The sequence below is a fragment of the Gekko japonicus genome, unplaced genomic scaffold (assembly GCF_001447785.1).
Source record: "Gekko japonicus isolate JY-2015 unplaced genomic scaffold, Gekko_japonicus_V1.1 scaffold2840, whole genome shotgun sequence".
Taxonomy (NCBI): domain Eukaryota; kingdom Metazoa; phylum Chordata; class Lepidosauria; order Squamata; family Gekkonidae; genus Gekko; species Gekko japonicus.
The window spans coordinates 87,817-107,812 of record NW_015160311.1 but is presented as its reverse complement, the minus strand read 5'-3'; the positions used below and the strand labels follow the sequence as shown (position 1 = coordinate 107,812).

Sequence of the window (19,996 nt, the reverse complement as noted above, 5' to 3'; positions counted from 1 at the left end):
TCAGCAGGGCTACTTGTACAAATAAGGGCAGTGTAACTATACCTTTTCCAAAATATAATAATAAAAAATGCTCATAATTTGGGGAGAGGAGGAGATGCAATTGCACAACCCTACCATAACAGTAGGGTTGCCTCCAGAAATCATCAGGAGTCAGGGAGCGGAGTATTGGGGGGGGGGGGCACCATCAGGGACAGTGTAATATTGCTTCAGGAGAAAACCCAGAAGTGACATCACACCTCTCTAGGAATTGCCAAAAACTCTATGGTAAAAGCAACTGAACCCCGGGGCAACAGAGACCTCAGATGCAGAGAAGGGAAGGGGCTCTTTCACTATGTTTTCCAAGTCTCTCCTCCACGGCCTGGAGAAGACCTGGAGCCGCTCCCTGGCCTGCTGTTTGGCCCCTTATATGGGCCAGGCTTAATTATGTGAATGCCCAACAGCCTTCTCTGACTTTCCATAGGTGTTCTCTGTTTGCCTGATAATTGGGCCGGTCTGGCTGAGCTGCAGCTGCTACTAGCAGCTCTATAAGAGGGATGCTTGGTGATGTACAGGAGTGATGTACTGCCTGGCCCAGCAGTGCTGGCCCTCTTGCCATCAGGGTGGCCTGAAGGTTGGAGCTGGGGTTGTGCCCACCTGTTGCAGCCCAGGTAATTCCAGAAGATCTGGCCGCCCTCAGACATAACTGAAGAGCTTATTAGTAATTGAGGTAGAAATGAACTGTAGATTATGAGTTGTATTATGATTAACTATAAGCTATGGGGAAGTTGGACGGGAATTATAAACGGGTAAGATGGGGCATATGAAAAGAAGAGGGATTAAATGAGAGTAAACATTTTAGGCTGTTGGAATAGTAACCTCAGGTGAATTTCTCTTTATTTTGTTTGGTTATTATGATTGTTAAAAATTGAAAATGAGTATATCCATAAGATGGATAATGAATGTGTGTTCGTGGACTGATAGATATACTCAATAAAAAACTTAAGTATGTAGAACTCTTGTGTTGCAGCCTGGCGATCATAATATAGTCAAGAATCCTCCTATTCTGTCTAGTTAGTTCAGTTTACTTGTTTAATTCCATATACCACTTCATCCTTAGCAGGAGTCAGGCAAAGAGTTACAAAGTGAAGGTCCAGCTGCCAATATTCCAAAGCTATACATCATTGTGTCACAGCACAGGCACTGTTGTTGCAAACCTAGATATAAATCAAATGGTACTGCAAAGATTAGTGGTGGAGGAAATGCCAAGAAGGAAGAAAACAAGAGTGTATCTTCAGCAGCAGGGACAATTGGGTGTCTCTTCTTCTCACTTCATAGTCTTGACGCCAGGCTGTTGGGAAGAAATGAATCAGAAACATCATTCAAGAGGACTTCAGCTCCAAAATAACCACCATCTCAGCAGGACCTGCTAGCAATGCCCTTGAACTGACAGCTACAGGCCACTGTCTTTGAAACAGTATCTTGAATCTGGACAATGGGCACAATCCCTTCTCCGTGCGTTGCTACAGGCAGACATTTGCCAAGAACTTCCCTTACATGTGGCTCTGATATTGAATATTTCTGCATTTCTAACTAATAGTTGTTTGTAGCTTTGTGTATGTTGGCCAAAATAGTAAACTACAGATTGTTCTCTTGCCCACAAAGCAGGATTTCAGGCAATGGTTTAATCCTGTTTTGGAGGCAAGTGAACATGCCATTTGTTTTTAATATCAGAGTGGTGCACAAGAGGAGGAATAAAGGGACGAAGTAAAACCCGGTCCTTGGATTTCCATTGTTGCTTAATCCATGGTTTTTGTTACGTCTAAATGCAGCCATTACACTTTTGCGATTAAGACCTGGATGTATTGAAAACTAAATCTTTGCTATTAATTTTGGTTCTCTCCCCCTTCCTTTACATACACCACTATGAAACTAGAAACGGCACATCTGTTTTACAGAATACTAGCGACTGTAGTTTCAGAATAAAATATGATTTGAGCTCTTCATATATATAGTATATGTTCTGGACAGAGCTGCACTTCTCGAAAGGTGCAGGGGTGTAGCTTGGGGATGCTACTGGACTCAGGCCTCCCATTGGATAAAGAGGTAGCAGTGGTGACCAGGGGCACTTTTCACCAGCTTTGGCTAGAGAACCAGCTGGGGCCCTCCCTGGGCAAAAAAAAAATCTTGCCACTGTGATGCATATCCTGGTAACATCTAGATTAGCCTACTGCTATGTGTTATACTCCTGCCAACCTAGCAGTTTGAAAGCAAGAAATTGCAAGTAGATAAATAGTTACCACTTCGGTGGGAAGGTAACAGCGTTCTGTGCGCCTTGGTGTTCAGTCACGCCGGCCACATGACCAAGGAAATGTCTTCGGCAGGGGTCGTTTCGTAGAAAAGGAGCTAAGGGAACTCATTAGCATAACTCATTAGCATATGCCACACACACTGACATCACCGGAAGTGTGTCATGAGGCCACACCCCCTGACATCACCGGAAGTGTGTCATAAGGGCACATACCCCGCCCCCAACAGTCCCGGCCGGCGGCGGCCTTACAGCTCCATTGCCAAGCCCCATGAGGGGCCCGGCGGTGGACCTGCAAGGCCGGCGGGCGTGCACAGAAACCCCGCACCAGACCCGCCCAGCCTGGCTGAATGAGGGCTGGAAGCGGGGTGGCCGGAAGCAGGGGGCGGGGAACTGCGATCCCCCGCGATCCCCCCGAAATGACCTCTGTTCTTCGGACAGCGCTGGCTCTTCGGCTTTGAAACGGAGATGAGCACCGCAATCCTAGAGTTGGATTCAACTGGCTTTCGAGCAAAGGAACCTTTACCTTTTATGTGTTATACATAGGTCTGCCCTTGAAAACTGTCCTGACACTACAGTTCGTACAGAATGTTGAGACCAGAATGTTGACTGGAGTGAGTCATAGGGACCATATGACTGGATCCCAGTTTCCTTAATTCATGGTTCTGGTATTGATCTTTAGAGCCCTATAGATGTTAGGTGTAGTATATTTTAATGACCACCTACTCCCATATGAACCTCTGATGACTCTGGTCACCTATAGAGGCCTTGCTTGGGGTGCCTCTGCCATCTGAGGCTAGACTGGTGGCAACTCAAGAAAAGGCCTTCTTGATCACGGTGTCAAAATTTTGGAACTCCCTCCCCATGGAGATTCCTCCCTCTCTACCTCCCTCCCTCTCTCCCCCCCCTCCCTCCCCCTTGTCATTTGCCAGCAGGTGATGATTTTGTATGATTGGGTTTCACACTTACCCACTAACTCTTTGTGAATCTATGTGTTTATATGTCTTATTTAATTGTTTTCAAAAATTTATATCTGTGAACTTAAATAACTGAGACTAAGTGCTGTTCTTTAAACTTCAAAGGAAAAAATGCTCTTTGCCAAGAATTCAGAATTCAAACTGGCTTTGGACTAGTCACTTATGTCTCAGCATCAATGTTCCTGACCTGTAAAATAGGATTACTTACTGATTGTCTTTGACCAGGTTATTGTGTTGTTCTCCTGGTTCATTTTTAGGAAGTGATGTCAGCATTCCTGATCTGCAGTAACCAGGGGTCATTTGGGGGGGACGCGGGGGGACGCCATCCCCCGGGTGAGGTGCGGGAGGGCGGGGCCTGGAGCTCCCTGCTGGTGCCCGCTGGAGGTCGCCGCCGGCTGTGGGGAGGACACACTTCCGGTGATGTCAGGGGGTGTGGCATATGCTAATGAGTTATGCTAATGAGTCCCCCTAGCTCTTTTTCTACGAAATGACCCCTGGCAGTAACACAGATATGGATTTATTTATTTTTTGTGCATTCTATCCTGTATATACTTCTGGAGGCTGTAGCACCTAATTTTGACTGGCTCCACTCCTCTAAGCCACCATGTTTCTATCAGCAGGCTTTTAATAAATATACCATACAGAAAAAACAAACCGGAAATCTGATAATCTTTGCAGTAGGCAGCACTGCCTTGTGTCCTATTTATCCTTGTCCTCTAAACATTGCCATTAGGAAGGTGTATCTGACTCCCTTTTGCCCTTTAATTTCTGGAACATTCTGATATGTACCATAGTAACTAGACCATTGGTGGGCTACTGAAGTTCTTAATTTGTTCCAGAATGTCAGACTAATTGGTCTTCAGGGTTCATTATAGCTGTACAATTTCCTACATAACAATTGTTTCAGAATTGTGAGAGGGCCTATAATGGCCTTTCAGCTACACTGAGGTACCCTTCCCCCCACCAAAGGAAACGAATGTGAATGGCATAAAATAAACACATCCAAGATGTTAGTCAGCGAGAGGATGGCCTATCAAAATAGGTTGTTCCTCAGGGCCAAGTAAGTATATTGTCTGTCAGTGTCAGTGAATAAAGGTAAGGACAGGTTGAAAATTCTGCTAACAGGAGTTATGCCCTGGCCTTTATCACCAGTGCATTGCTAGGAAAAAAGATTTCTCACCTAGGTGTTCTGATTGCCACAATATAAAATTGTGTTCTTCTCTTTGCAAATAACAGAGCAATAAAGCATGCCACATTGAGTATCATAAGCTATGAGAGAGCATCTGCTGCCGCTGCTGCTTGGGATAGCTTCCACTCTCAAAAATAGCAACACCACCAACCAATAGTAAGGTTTTGCTTTTCTGTGCTGAGCTTTGATCCTCTTAGATGTCAGGCAGCCTTGCTGTGCTGCTGCTGTGTGATATTATTTAGCCAGTCAAGCCAAATGTTATTGGGTACAAATAAGTAAACTCAAGACCCTTGACTGACCAGAATATAATTTCTATAATGGCATATTGTGATAACTCACACTCTGTATATAAACAAACACAACACAGATCAGGCAGTTTACCAGATTGTACTTTTGGCTGTTCTGCTGTTTAGGATGTTTTGCTGCTGGTAGATTTTGGATTATGGCTTGGATCCTAACTATGTTTTCTGCTGATGGAAGGCACTTACATCATGTGGAAGAATAGGAGAGTGATTGAGGAGGAGGAGCATGCACTTTAGGAGGAGGGGTCATGGTTCAACGGTAGAGCATATCCTTGGAATGGAGAAGGTCCCAGGTGCAATTCCTAGCATCTCCAGCTCAAAGGATCGAATTGCAGGTGATGTGAAAGACCGCCGCCTGAGACTCTGGAGAGCCACTGCTGGTCTGAATAGACAATACGGACCACTGATAGACCACCGGTCTGATTTAGTATGAAGCAGCTTCAAGCATGTACCCCTACACCAGGTTCGTAGCCAGGATTTTTTTAATTCAGGGGGCTTTTAAATAAGTCAGGGGGCACCGTGCACAGGCACCCCCACATCTCCCCCAGGGAGCACCACAAATAAAAGAAAGAATTGGAAGTCAGGGGGCCTGGGCTGGATGGGAAGTTGGGGAAGGCTTGGCAGTAAATCGGGGGGCTGGGCCCTGAGATGCCCCACTGTAGCTATGGACCTGCCCTACACTGTTTCAAGGGATAGGATTTATGGGGCTGTGGGATAGGATATGGAACCGTGGGGCTGCAGTGGTAAAAAGAGACCACAAAGTTCACTTCCATGACTGCTGCTGTGCTTGCAGAGTTTAGAATCCAACTTTATATTGCTGCCAGCAGTTCCAGTATATGCTGTATAACTGCTGACATGAATCCCCCATTATCCTTATATGTACTCTTCTAGTAATACTACCATTATGGCTCAGGGCACTGTCAATTATATGAATTCCCGCCCCAAGGGTGATCTGGATATTATGCACACTCAGGATCTGAGATCACAAGTCAGCTCCTAGAGGGATAGATTGGGGCTGGGAAACAAACCCTTCCCTGCTCTGCAACCCTGAAAAGGTGGCTTCAGGGTTTCAGAGGATGGGAAGATTGATTTTTGACACCTTTGACTGAAAACTAGAGGACATTTGTAAAAGAGGGATAATCGGGGTTGGTTCAGTTTGTCACCCTAAGCAAGGTGCGCCCATTCTCTCCTGGGTCAGCACTGAGGCCAGCCAAGTTTAAGCCAAGCCCCTGCGGGACCTGGCTAGTGGGCCCAACATGGGCCCAGGCATGGATTCCAGTCATCTCCTGTTGCTTTGGGTGGCTTAACCAGGAAACCAGCCTTGAATAATCAATTCCTTTTCTCAAGCGAACTCCTGAGTCATTTCTCTCTTTCTCTATGGCTCCAAATTTAGGACCCATTTGGGATGCAGCACAGGAAAGAGGGAGCATGGCTTTGACACATTGCCTCCCGCCATGCCAGCCATTTGCAATTGACTTCTTGCTCACTCTCCTTGTGTCTTATAAAATTTTGAGTTCTTCCTTTGATGGATAGACACAGAGGTAAATTTTGTAGGTGCTCATAATATAGGGTACATTGCACTTTCATGTTCTTTGCTTGTACTGTGCTATTATCTGGGCAATGTAGGTTGACTGGCTAGGGAGTTAATGTTGAGTGACTGTGAACTGTGCAGAGATACTGCCTTAGGGCTAAAGGTGATCAAAGGTCTCCAGGTTTTGTCCACTAGGTTTTTTTGGCTCTGTGATTATCAGAATGGAAATGCAAGATGAAGTAAGGAACATATGACATGTAAGGGAATAATAAGGTGATAGCATAAAAAAATTAAAGAACCATTACTTTCCTATTTTGGGGGGTATTTGTGTGTGTGTGGTGTGTGTGTGCCTGTGCCTAAAAGTCATGGTGACTTCTGGCGACTCCTACTGGGGCACAGAGAACATTCAGAGAAGTGGCTTATTAGCCTGCCTCTGGCCTCCCAGCCCTGGTATTTTCTGGAGGTTTTGCATCCAAATACTAGCCAGAGACAGCCCTGCTTAGCTTCTGAGATCTGATGAGATTGGGCTTGCCTGGGCTATCCAAGTCAGGGCACTTTCCTATTTTTTGAAAGGTCCTAAATGCATATATTGCTATTTAACATTTTTGAACCACTTGGTTTGGGGTCTAATGTATTTTTTATCAGAAAGATTGAGTGTCCACAATCCGACACAGTTAAGTGCACTTAAGCCGATTGATTCCAGTGGCTGTAATTCTGGATTGGATTGTGGGAAGCACTTTTTAAATTCCATGTGACTTTCCTGATAACAGAACACACAACACGTACAAGTCAGCCCATCCACAACTGATAAGGTACCAGTGGAACAACTTTTCTCAGCTACAGAAAGTCCATTTGAATACTATGGTCCTGGAATTCTGGACACGCCAGAATGTTATGGATGATCCTTTTAATCGTTTAATGAATTAGTAATAGGAAGACTCGTTTCTGCAGTCTTATTGCAGCTGATAATGACACACAGCTTATTGGAGCAAAGCTTATGCAGCATCCCTAAGCGTAGCAAATGCTGTGGTAGATCCTTTTAGTCTTATCGTTATCGTTTCCATTTCATTATGGTACAAGGGATTTGAGGCAGCGAATTTAAGGGGGGATTATTGTTGTTCTTGGGTGGCTGCTGACACACAGCTTTCAGTGCCAGGCTTCCCAATGCACTCAAGGTGCCATAATCTGCCTGATAGGCCCCGCTTGTCATGTCTTGTTGTTTAATTAGCATCAACTGATAAAACAGTTTTGTTTCAGTTCGCAAGCAGAGATGCTGGCCTTTTTAGAAATTATAAGAGCAGCCAAGGATTATTTTTTCTTCATGTAGAAGTTTAATATTAAAGAAAATAATTCTTTGGGGCTGATAATGGGTTATTGGAGGGTTGTGGCTCAGTGGTAGAGTGTCAGGTGCTAGGTGTAATCCGGGTACTTCAAGCTCAAAGGATGAGGTAGGGGGTTACATAGAAGACTTCAGCTCCAGACCCTGGACAGCCAATGCCAGTCAGAATAGACAGTATTGACTTTGATAGACTTGTGGTCTGAGAGTATAGGGCAGCCTCGAAACACTGTGTGAATTGTCCAATGTGACATGTCCACAATGCTAGACAAACCAAAACAAAGTACCATGGTATGGAGATATGCACAGACAATAACAAAAACACCATTTGCATTGTCCAATGCGATATGGCCACAATGCTAGACAAACCAAAACAAAGGACCACGATGTGGAGATATGCACAGACAATAACAAAATACTGTGTGTATCATCTAATGCAACATGTCCACAGTGCTAGATCAGATCCATACCTGCTTAGCTTCCACATCCTTGCCATCCAACCTTTCCCTGGAGCAAGTATCTTACACTCTCTACATTAAGCACTTTGTGCAATATAAATGGGTATCTTTCAGTGCATATTGTGAAAGGACATACATTGAAGTGTGTAAAATCCAGCCCTTTAATTCATTGGAATGTATCTACAGAATCTTGGATACTTATGAAGATTCTTCCACAAGAAGATCCACAGTGGTGGACATGCTTCCCTGAAAAGACCATTTGCCTATCACTGCAGGGTACAGCCACTGCTATAGTTGACTTTGAATTCAATTGCTGGGCAACAGTAAGGGTCAACAGAGCCCATCAGGTGTTGGACTTAAATTGACTAAGCCTAGCTTCAGATCTCTACTTAACCACAGAGTTCATTGAGCAACCTTGTGCCACTCACCATCTGTCAGCCTAACACAATGCAAGTAGTTGTTGGAAATCAAAACATTTTGGGGGGGTCTTGGGGGTAGAGATGGGCATGAACCAGCTCATGAACTAAACTTCGTCATGAATTTTGGGTGATTCGTGGTTTGCACAGCAATATATGCAAACCTAAGAGCTGCCAGGAACTTCCACAAATGTTGATACAGTTTGTGGCAGTTCATAAAGAGCAGAAAGCAGGGGTTTAAATGGCTCCAAGCCATTTAAGCCCCTGCTTTCTGCTCTTCACGAAAAACAGCTGAGTGGCAGGGAGCTTCTCACCACTCAGCTGTTTAGTTTAAATGGCTCTGAACCATTTAACCCCTTGCTTTTGGCTCCCCGCAAAAAGCAGCAAGGAGCAGAAAGCAGAGGATTAAATGGCTCACGAACCAGTTTAGCTTGCGAACTGGTGTATCAGTTTGTAGTTCAGCCACAAAGCACAAATTGAACTGCAAAAATGCAGTTTATGCCCATCCCTACATGGGGGAAAGAGATATAAAAGCAGTAAATAAACAGGCCTGGGTGGTTTATATATCGGAAACAAAAGACTATGGGAGAGAAGAGTTTAATCCTTTCCAAACATATTTTGAACCTTGCTGCAGAAAAAGCTCCTCGAGGCAGGGTCAGTGTGAAGGGGATTGGCAGGTGGGAAAGGTTAAACTACTTCTCAGCTCTCCATGTTCCCTTCCTAAAGTGAAGTCCATTAGGCTACATTATATTTCCATGTCACTTGTATCCCTAGAATTATAGGAGTCACAGCCTCCATCAGGAAAGCCACTGTTGTGGTCATTATATCACCTGACAATGATTCAGCTACAAGAGCAGGAATTTTAATTAACACTGGTACAATGCACAGGCCCTGCTTTTTCTTTTTGAACAGGGTAGTTATTAATCAAGAAAGCAGCAAAAATTTAAGTCAACAGTATGAGGACATTTTGTTACTTGTCCTGGAAAGATGGTGCTACCCATGCTTGTATGCTCCACCCAACTGTTCAGAAGATCCCTGTTCAGTGGATTCAGCAGGAGAGATCCACATGGGGGAGTAAATTTCCATATGCGGTATCAGGCACCATATGCCTTCAGCAACAAAATTTATAATATCTGATGTGGAATGGATGCATCCCCATCTACATTGTGATGCTTAGCTACATTCTATTGAACTGGTAAAATGTGTACTTTTTATGCAAATAGGGATGGCCTCTAGTTTTTCAGGGGAGCATATCTTCTTTTCCAGGAATTGGCAAAGTTGGTGTTATTTACCAAACTTGTTAGTGCACTTTTGCTATTGTAATAGCTTTTGCTATTATAGAATGAAGACTGTGGAACCATATCCAACAAGTAATCCACCAGATGATTTGTTTAAGCAAACTTTTAATTTTTTTTTACTTGGATTAGCTATCAGCCCCAGCCAAAGCTACATTTAGAGACTGCCACTGCTGCTTCAGATTTTTCATTTGATTGTCTTTCCTGTGTATTAATTATTTAATGGTTTTATTGATTTTATTATTGCTATCTTATTGGTCACATTAGTGTTTATCTCCTGAGGAAAGGTGGAAGAGTCTGGGTCTTTTCAATCTAGTAAAAAAGATGGGTAAGAGTACACATTATACAAGTTTATAAAATTATGCATGGGTTACAAAAAGTGTATAGAGAGCTTATTCTCCTTCTCTCATAATACTAGAATTCGAGTACACCCAATGAAGTTGATAGGCTATTGGTTCAGGAGAGACTAAAGGGAATAGTTGTTTACTCAATTAGTAATTAAACAAGAGGGGGACCCGCGATACTCGCGGGGAGGGGGCCAGTCTCTCTCTTTCCCACCATTCTCTCTCTTCCCCCCCAGTCCCTCTCTCTCTCTGTCTGTCTCTCCCCCGTTCTCTCTCTCTCCCCCCTTCTCTGTCTTCCCCCCAGTCTCTCTCTCTCTCACCCCCGTCTCTCTCTCTCTCTTTCCCCCTTCGAAGCATGGCCCGCGCGCCTACCATCCGCCGAGCCTCGCCGGGCTGTCTTCCCCCCCTCACCGGTCTCTCTTCCTCCCCCCTGACTCTCTCTCTCTCTCTTTCTTTTTTTCCCCGTGAACCAAGGCCCGCGCGGCTTACATCTGCCGGGCCCTCGGCAGTTTCTCTTCCCCTCCCCTACTGTCTTCCCCCTCCTCACCTATCTCTCGCTGCCGCCGCTGCTGGGCCTCTCCGGCCGTTCATTTCCTTTCCTGCGCAGGGAACCCAGGTAGGACGCAGAGCGTTCCGTGCGCATGCGCACGGAACGCTCTGGCACTTTGGGGGGGATTTAAACATCCCCCCAATTTTTCCCCAACTTTTAGCATTTTTGGGCACACGTGGGGACGGCCCCACGTGTGCACAAACCTCTCCCTGCCCCCCAGCTGCCCCCGGAGCGCGAATTTAGATATCCGCACTCACGGGGGCAACTTGGCTATTAGTATAAGGATTGTTGAATTCACTACCAGTGACATAATGATGATCACAATTGTAGATGGCTTTAAAAGGGGGACAGACAGATTCAAAGAGATCCATCGATGGCTCCTACTAGGTGAGTTAGTAGGTGAGGTCATGCTCAAGATCCTACAAGCTAGCCTTCAGCAGTACGTGGATAAAGAACTGCCAGAACTACAAGCTGGGTTTTGAAGAGGTAGAGGAACTAGAGATCAAATTGCCAGCATTCACTGGATTATGGAGAAAGCAAGAGAGTACCAGAAAAACATCTGTTTCTGCTTCATTGACTATGCTAAAGCCTTTGATTGTGTAGATCACAACAAACTATGGCAAGTCCTTAAAGAGATGGGAGTACCAGACCACCTCACATATCTCTTGAGAAACCTGTATAAGGGTCAAGAAGCGACAGTTAGCAACTGGATATGGAACAAGTTATTGGTTTAGCATCAGAAAAGGAGTGCGACAAGGATGTATATTGTCACCTTGCTTATTTAATTTATATGCAGAGTACATCATGTGAAATGCCGGCCTGGATTAATCACAAACCGGATTTAAGATTGCTGGGGAAAAGATCAACAACCCCAGATACGCAGACAATACCACTCTAATGACAAAAAGAGAAGAGGACCGAAAGAGCCTCTTGCTCAGGATGAAAGAGGAGAGCACAAATGTTGGCTTAAAATTTGAAACACCAAGAAAACTAAGATCGTGGCATCTGGCCCCATCACTCCTTGGCAAACAGAAGGGGAAATCATGGAAGCAGTGACAAACTTCACGTTCCTGGAATCCAAGATCACTTCAGACAGTGACTGCTGCCATGAAATTAAAAGTCACCTGCTCCTTGGGAGGAAAGCAATGGCAAACCTAGACATCACCCTACCAACAAAAGTCCATATGGTCAAAGCAATGGTATCCCCAGTAGTAATGCGAGAGTTGGACTACAAGGAAGGCCGAGCGCAGAAGAATCGATTCTTTTGAACTATGGTGCTGGAGAAGACTCTTGAGAGTCCTTTGGACTCCAAGGAGGTCAAATCAGTCAATCCTAAAAGAAATCAACCCTAACTGTTCCCTGGAAGGCCAGATACTGAAGCTGAAGCTCAAATACTTTGGCCCCCAAATGAGAAGGGAGCACTCACTGGAGAAGACCCTGGTGCTAGGAAAAATTGAAGGTTAAAGAAGAAGGAGATGGCAAAGGATGAGATGGTTAGACAGTGTTATCAATGCAACGAACATGAAATTAAGCAAACTCTGGAGCACAACGGAAGACAGGAGGGCCTGGCATGATGTGGTCCATGGGGTCGCAAAGATTTGGACTCGACTGTGCGACTAAACAACAACAGGTGAGTTAGGGAAATGTCATATACAAAGGCAGGAAATCTCTGAATTCCAGGTTTGGGTGGAAGCATCAAGGAAGGCTTTGGCCATTATGGGCTGTTTGTTGGCCCTCAAGGGCAGTTGGCTGGCTAAAGAACTATTGTGAAACAGTATGGTGGAATAGATGGACCACTGTTCTGATCCAGGAGGACATTTCTTATGTTCTTGGGAATATTTTACTGACAAGTAGGCTAAAAGCAAATTCTAAATAAAAAGAAAACCACTGCTTGTTCATGCTGGCTACTAAGGACTTTTTGTTGCAAGTGTGAAAAACAAGCATAACTATTTTCAGCTGTCAAATGCTGGAGTTTGTTATAGTGGTATTTTCCAGGAGCCCCTGTGGGTGTCTTGTGCTTCTTATATGCTTAAAAATGGAAAAGGTATGTTGTATGAAACCAAAATGAATGAGTTCTTGTGACTTTCTTTTGATATCTCCTCATTTGCATTTCTGTTACTTTTGTAGCAGCATCAAAGAAAATTACACAGTTTAACAACAATTACATAGATGCAAAAAAAATGTTCTGCTGAGTATTTAAATCTTGCACTTGCAAAACATATTATACCACAACGTTCTGACTACTTTACCAGTTTGATATTTTATTTTCTTCCCGCTGCTTTGATCCATAGAGGCTGAACAAAGTCACCCTGTCATTTAGTATATGTTGAAGAAGTAGGTGCCAACTCATTGAATAACCATGGGAAATGCTAATGACAGCAAATGGTTGTGACCAGGTCCCAGAAAAGGGGACCATGTAAAAATCTGGAATCATATTGCATTTGCTCTCCAAAATCACTCTACTGCAGGTTCTTCACTATAGAATTTAGTGACCAGGCAGCAAGTGTGCTCCTGGCCGAGTGGGAGGCATCTAGAATTTCTTATATAAAAGAGGGGAGTTGAAAGGGGAACTGGTTTGCCCTGTTTGGTGGTGTCTCTGGGAAAGAAAGTGAGGACTTCTTGTATAAAGGGGTCATGGCTCTCATAAAACAAATAAAAACAAGATGGTAATGAAAATGTAACTCCCTAACCTACATGCATCTCTGAGTCTGAGAGAGGTTGTGTTAGGTGGTAGGGCTGGGGATCACAGTGCCTGTCTTTTCTTCTGTCTAAGGATAAAGTTGGGGATCATGGAAGTGGAAGAGCAAAAAAATCATCTAGTTGGATTTGACTGGGTGGAAGGATTAAACCCTTCTGTGGCTACACTGAAGCTTTAATTCAAATCTGTGGCTCATGTAACAGCTATCAGTCTTAAAAACACGGGGAAGGTCTTACCATGGATCTCCCAGCATCTCATCTTTTGTGGTCCTATGAGTCCTTCCAACATTATCTCTAGTGGTGGCATGAAGCTTCTAAACTATAACTGCTTTCCATGCCATTCAGTAACACCAAAGGTCCATGGTGATGTGGAGGCACCCTACTGCTCCAGTACCTATGAGAGAAGATGTGAGTAGGGATGGGCATGAACCAGCTCACAAACTAACATTCCTAATGAATTTTGACCAGTTCGTGAAGTTAAGTTTATGACAGTTCAACTTTCCATGAACATTCAAGCTATTAGTGGGGGTAGTGCTGGTTCATGAGTGGATACATTTCCAGACAGTCTGACTCCACTCAATTAAAAAGTTTACAAAACTTCAAAACAATAACTTGTAGAGGAGCATCTGGGGGAGGTCCCCTGTGACTTTGATGTCTCTAGCTTGCACAGGATCCATTCTATACACTTCTGAATCTCCTGAACCTGTGCCTGTCAAAATGACCACCAGATGCAGATTCAGGAGTGTATCGAATGGATCCTGTGCAAGCTAGAGAAACCAAACTCACTGGGGAGTCTGCAGCTGACTCTCCTCTACCTGTCCTCCAAGTTTGGTGAGGATTGGTTTACAAGGTCTGAGTTACAGCCCCCTTCCAAGGAGGTGCCCCCAGGAGAGCACTTTTCTGGGGGCACCTTTTTTGTGGGGCCATAACTTGGACCTTGTAAATCCAACCCTCACCAAACCTGGAGGGAAGGTAGAGGAGAGTCAGCTGGAGATCCCCTGTGAGTTTGGTGTTTCTAGCATGCCAGGGTGCATTATACTGCCTCATGAACCAGACCAGTTCATGAGATGGCTAAAAGTTTATGACAGTTTGTGGTTCATGAACCAGGCATGTCACAAATCAGGAACCAAACTGAACTGAATTTTTCTGGTTCATGCCCATCCATAGAGATAGCTAAAAGTTTATGACGGTTTGTGGTTCATGAACTAGACATGTCACAAACCAGGAACCAAACTGAACTGAATTTTTCCAGTTCATGCTCATCCCTAGATGTGGGTCTGGGAAGACGAGCTTCTCCCTTGTGATTTTAGACTGTCAACGTTACTGAGCAGCGAGGGCAGCAGCCACTGTGCCGTGGCTCCTGTGCTCCTTGGAATGAAGAGAAAGAGGAGCTCTTAGAACACAGACAACATCTTTGTGCAGCATGTATTCTGGGGTTTTTTCTCCCCTATGGCTATGTAAATTTACAGTATCAATCAGTACTCTAGGCAATCTGCTAATAGCTATATATATATAAAAAGTATTTTTATGGTTGATAAAAATTATATAGCCTTTACATGGAGGCTGTTACAAAAAGTTTGTGTTACAAGAACTGTAACATTTTAAATTGGTTTACCATATGGATGGCCTTGAGGGGGCAAAAAGTTTCTGCTCATATTATGTCTTTCCATCAGCTACTCACACCAATGTGGAAACTCTCCATTCATCCAGGGCCATCTATATATTAAGCAGATTTCCAGTGGCATAGGAGACTGCCATGTCTCCTTTTGGTATTTGCCATCTGTTGTTTTGAAATCTGGCCTTAAATACGGTATGTTACTATGTCAGTCAAATGACAATGTAGTGAAAATTATTAAAATGAAATCTATTATCAAAAATCTATTATTAACATCTTGGGCCTTATTTGCATATTACCTCCTCAGCATGACTCTTCTGCCTGTGGTCCTCTCCCTCCCTCACCAGTAATGCTTGATGTTCCACATGACATAAATCACTTGGATTATGTGGGTGTTTTCTACACTAGTATTGCCCTCAGCATGACTGAGGAGGAAAGAACTTACATGAGCTGAATAATATGGAATTTCAGTTGTTATCCTGCAGTGTGGGAACTGACCTCAGGGAAGCAGCAACTGTATTGCAATGGTAATGTTTATATTCAGCTTTATCATCATTTACATTTGGCCAAATCAATAGAGCTGCCAGGTCTCTTGGTATGGAAGGAGACCTCCTGGCAGCAGTCCTTGACCACTGCTGCCACTCAGTATGGCGGCAGGGAAGATAACAAAAAAAAAATTCCATTGCATTGATGCAATTAAGTCATTTCCAGGGTGAACACAGAAGTGATGTCACACTATTGGTGTGACACTCAGGATAAACAGGAAATCCTATGATAAAACCATAGAGTTTCCAATGAATCCTAACATGTTGCACCATGGCATGACATCAGTTCCAGATGTCTGGGTCTCAAAATCGGTTGACCCTCCCTGGCCCGAGGCTAGCTGCTACCAGGGCCGGGTTCTTTTCGGTGGCAGCCCCTACCTGGTGGAACGAGCTCCCGGAGGAGATCAGGGCCCTGCAGGAGCTTTTGCAGTTCCACAGGGCCTGCAAGACAGAGCTCTTCCGCCAGGCATATAATTAGGGTCCATTGCCGTAGTGCACGGCCCACAAAGTCATCATTGAGCAGCTGCCATAAGAGTGACAAGCAGAATAACATTAAGCACTTTATGCTGGGAGCTGGAAACCCATCTGAAAGCATTCCTTCTGATTGAATTTTAACGGCCGCCAGCACTTTGTAATGTATCTATTTTAACTGTTATGTTTTAATTTGTATGATGTATGTTTTTATCATGTATTTATGTCATTGAAAGCCACCCTGAGCCTGCTTTGCAGGGAGGGCGGGGTATAAATCTGACAATAAATAAATAAAAATAAATAAATAAAATAAATTTGCCTTGGAAATGATGTCACACCTTCAGAATGATGGCATCCACCATGACCCATGACCCAGTCCCCTCCTGGGTGCAGCTGCTAGCCTTGATCTGACCTTCAGATCAAAGAACCCAGTTGCAGTGTTTAATGGCTGCGGTCCTAACTTTTCTAGGAGTAATCCCCACTGAATGTAATGGGACTTACTTCTGAGTAGACTTGCTTAGGATTGCTCCCTAATATGTCTAAATAAGTCTGGCTTTTTAGGGCACACTCTTAAATCAATGCTGTATCTTTTTTGGCTACTTGCTACACATAGTACACACGTTCTTAATATTCATAAGCATGAAATATTAACATAAGTTTAAAATATATATAAATTTTTAATGTTTAAGATACCAGACATTTTCTACCAATGCAACTGCTTTTTAGAATCCTGTGCCAAACACTCTTTGACAGCCTGTATAAAAGATTTCAAGTGCTGACAATAAGAAGGCTATAGAAATCTAAAATGTTTTTAAATTAGTATTTATGAAGCTTGAGGCGACTGTGTATCTGTGAACATTATAACAAAAAAGAAGAGCCCACCGACTTGGCGGTATGATTAGCATTCTGGGTATCAAGCCTCTGCTGGTGAGCACAAAGTTTGATGCCCTCAAAAATGTTTTAAGTAGATGATGTTCCCACTGTGGAATAGCATTAATTTCCCATAAGAATATAATCTTGATGTCAACAGCCAAAGACTTGGATATAAAAGAGGACCTCTGGCAGAGGCAACAGTTTTCTTTTCTGCAAGAAAATGTATGGTTTGTGTTTCCCTGGGGCTTCATATTGTATGGCTGTTGACACACTCACAATTCTGTTTCTGAAGGGTAAAGCTAGTGAATGGAGCAACTATTATGGTTTATGACAAGATCACTGCCTAAAATTTTGTATATATCATGATTTGTATTGCCCATTTGCGGGTAAGCCATAAAAGTGGCCTTTTATCAGGAATATTTGTGAATGAATAACTGTTCTGAAGACATATGGCCAATAAATAATTCAGCATTATCTATCTTGCCTGCAGATTCCTTACTTATCTACCATGTTTTAATGTCTAGTTGGCTTGGAAATAATGCTCTTTATGACACTTGGAGTGCGAAAAATGTTTACTGACTGGCAGGAAATGACAGCAGCCAATGATACTGCCTTTAAAAAAAATCTTTATTTCATCTTTCCCATGACTTTCCAATCTGCTAGGAGCCCTGAGGAGCAATTGCAAGTTCTTACTAAAGTACATTCTTAAGCTCTTTATTTTGCTCTCTGTGCCATGTGACTGAATTCATTGTCCCTCTTCCCTCTTTTGTCTTCTTTTCAGCTCAATATCAATTTACAGCCCCAAGGAGAACCCCAATACTTTTGATGCTGCTGCCTTCTTCCAGTCAGTGGGGAATTTTCTCGGGATCTTTGCTGGATCATTCGCTATGGGGTCTGCCTACGCCATTGTCACTGCTTTAATATCCTTTGCTGGTTGCTGTCAAACATCCCAGATGCAGAACTTTGGAAGATCAGGCACTGCGGGGGGAGGGGGAGTATAACTGTATTTTGTGTGTGTGTTACATTTTAAACAAAACTTCCTAAATTAGAATTTTTGCAATACAACTGAACATGATCATTTTCTTCGTGCTTTGTTTTGACTTTGCATTGGCTCACATGACTGAATGGCAGCTGAACTGGTCCATTGTATTCATATAGCAACCAGTGGTCGGAACAGTGAAAGGTACAGTCCACAGAGCTTCCAAGAATAAATCCTTCTATGATCTATCTTCCCCCTTCCTCCTCTACCTCCCTTCCACTGTCTAGGGAGATAGTTCTTGATGTGTTTGGTAAAAATGTATACCATGAGTTTGTTTCCAGAGCTGATTGAATATGACTTATTCTATTGCATGTATGGAATGATGACAGGAAGGATGAGGAATTGTGTACAGCATAATGAGCACACTGTCGCACAAGCAATCAAACTCTTATTTATTCAGTGTCTCCATAAGTATTGGCAGATTGACAGTCTTTTGAATGTTGAAAGCCAAGGGAGTTGCCTACATTTGTCAGAGCACTTGGCTAGTAGGCCAAAGCAGCATTGCATCTGGCTGTCAAACACAACAGAATCAATAGATGAGCATTGTCCCCAGGGTTTCTCATCACAAGCACACATGAATGTTTTTTCCCCATAGTAATTTCCTGGTGCAAACCTGTCTTGGCTTTCAGAAGGCAAGTGAAAACATTTTTGTATCAGCAAGTCATCTTCTTAACTGTTGATCATGCTGCTAATTTGGCTCTTTTTAAATGATTATTTTGTATTTTTAGGCTAAATTGTTGCTCAATATTTATGTTTTAATGGGTTGATAATGTGTTAATTTTATAGCCCCCCCGGGTGCATGGTAGAAAGGTGAGGCATTTGTTTTTAAAAGATATGCTGATATGCACATGAACACTGAGGTAGGAAGTTATATATTCATGTAGTGTAAAAATTTGAATGGTATTTGCAAAAATCTGATATTGCTTTGTACTCTGTCTTCTCTGAGTGGTGGGAAATTTAGGTCAATCTTTGCAGGATGAGTTTCCTTTGGAATAACAAGCCAGAGACCTCTTTAAATAATTATTTAAGTAGAAATTATGGAAAAGGAAGCACAAAAGCAGCAGAGCCTTCCCTCCTCCAATTAATCAGCACAGCCAAATTCAAAGAAAGTTTCTCCTCAGTCTTCCTAACATATTCTCAGGCCAGGCAAAATTGGTTTCAGGATATGACTACCTTTCCACATTTTAAAGACAACGTAATATGAATAATCTATTGAACAACTATTTGTTGTACATCAGTATCAACTACCAGGCTGTACCAAAATCCAAAAAGAGAAATAGTTTGCCAACCAGAATTACAGCAGCAAAGCAAGGTATGGTTAATGTCTACATGGTAGACTTAATTTGTTAAAGCCAAAAACAGAACATGGAGTTGAAGCTCTATAGTCTATCAGTCCATCAATTTTGAGTTCTTCACAATAGTATGGAGGGTCAGGAGGTGCCCACCACCACTCCGAGGTTATGGGATGCAAGAACTGGGCTCACACTGATGGACAGTTTTGCCAAAAGGCCTGGAGAAAAATGTCCTGTCCTCGTAATAGTAGGTTAATAAGATGATATTTACCTCCATTGGTATGAAAAGCTTCTACTGCCCATTTCCATGCATACTGATGGAAGTGGATGAAAAGATTAGGCAGGAGCAGCATCCTAGCTACAGAGGCAGACAGCAGACATATTCCCAGCAAACATCCTAAGACCAGAGGAGTATGAGGCTAGGTGCTTGGCCCTAAATGCATTCATTGCCAGGGGGCAGAGGGCTGTCTTTAAGAATCAGACGGATGGAGAGGCAAGTAAGACCAATGGAGAAGTACTCTCAGGACCAGAGGAAACAGGGACACAAGAGGTCTTGGTCAACTCATTGGATAGGGAAAACTAAGTCAAGAAAGACAGTCTAAGATTCCCACAGGAGTTGGAGGTATATCACCTTGCACAAAATATTAGGAAATGAAACAATTGTTCAGCTTGAATGCATTAATCTGATCTTTTTCCTAGATCCCAGTAAACCTTATCCTGAAGTAGTGTAATCCTGGGCTAATTTGGAATTAATTGTCTTTGCCTTTTGACTTTGTCACAGG

The 19,996-nt window shown here is 43.3% G+C and overlaps 1 protein-coding gene across 1 annotated transcript in view; it reads left to right on the top strand.

Annotated features, from left to right (window-relative positions):
* Window positions 1–19,996, top strand: part of LOC107115033 (sodium/hydrogen exchanger 9) — a gene marked incomplete at both ends in the record, with an annotated part of 121,704 nt that overhangs the window by 33,401 nt on the left and 68,307 nt on the right. The window contains one exon of the mRNA XM_015416643.1: window positions 17,665–17,803. Coding sequence (XP_015272129.1) covers window positions 17,665–17,803 — 139 coding nt within the window. The remainder of the gene's footprint in view (window positions 1–17,664; window positions 17,804–19,996) is intronic.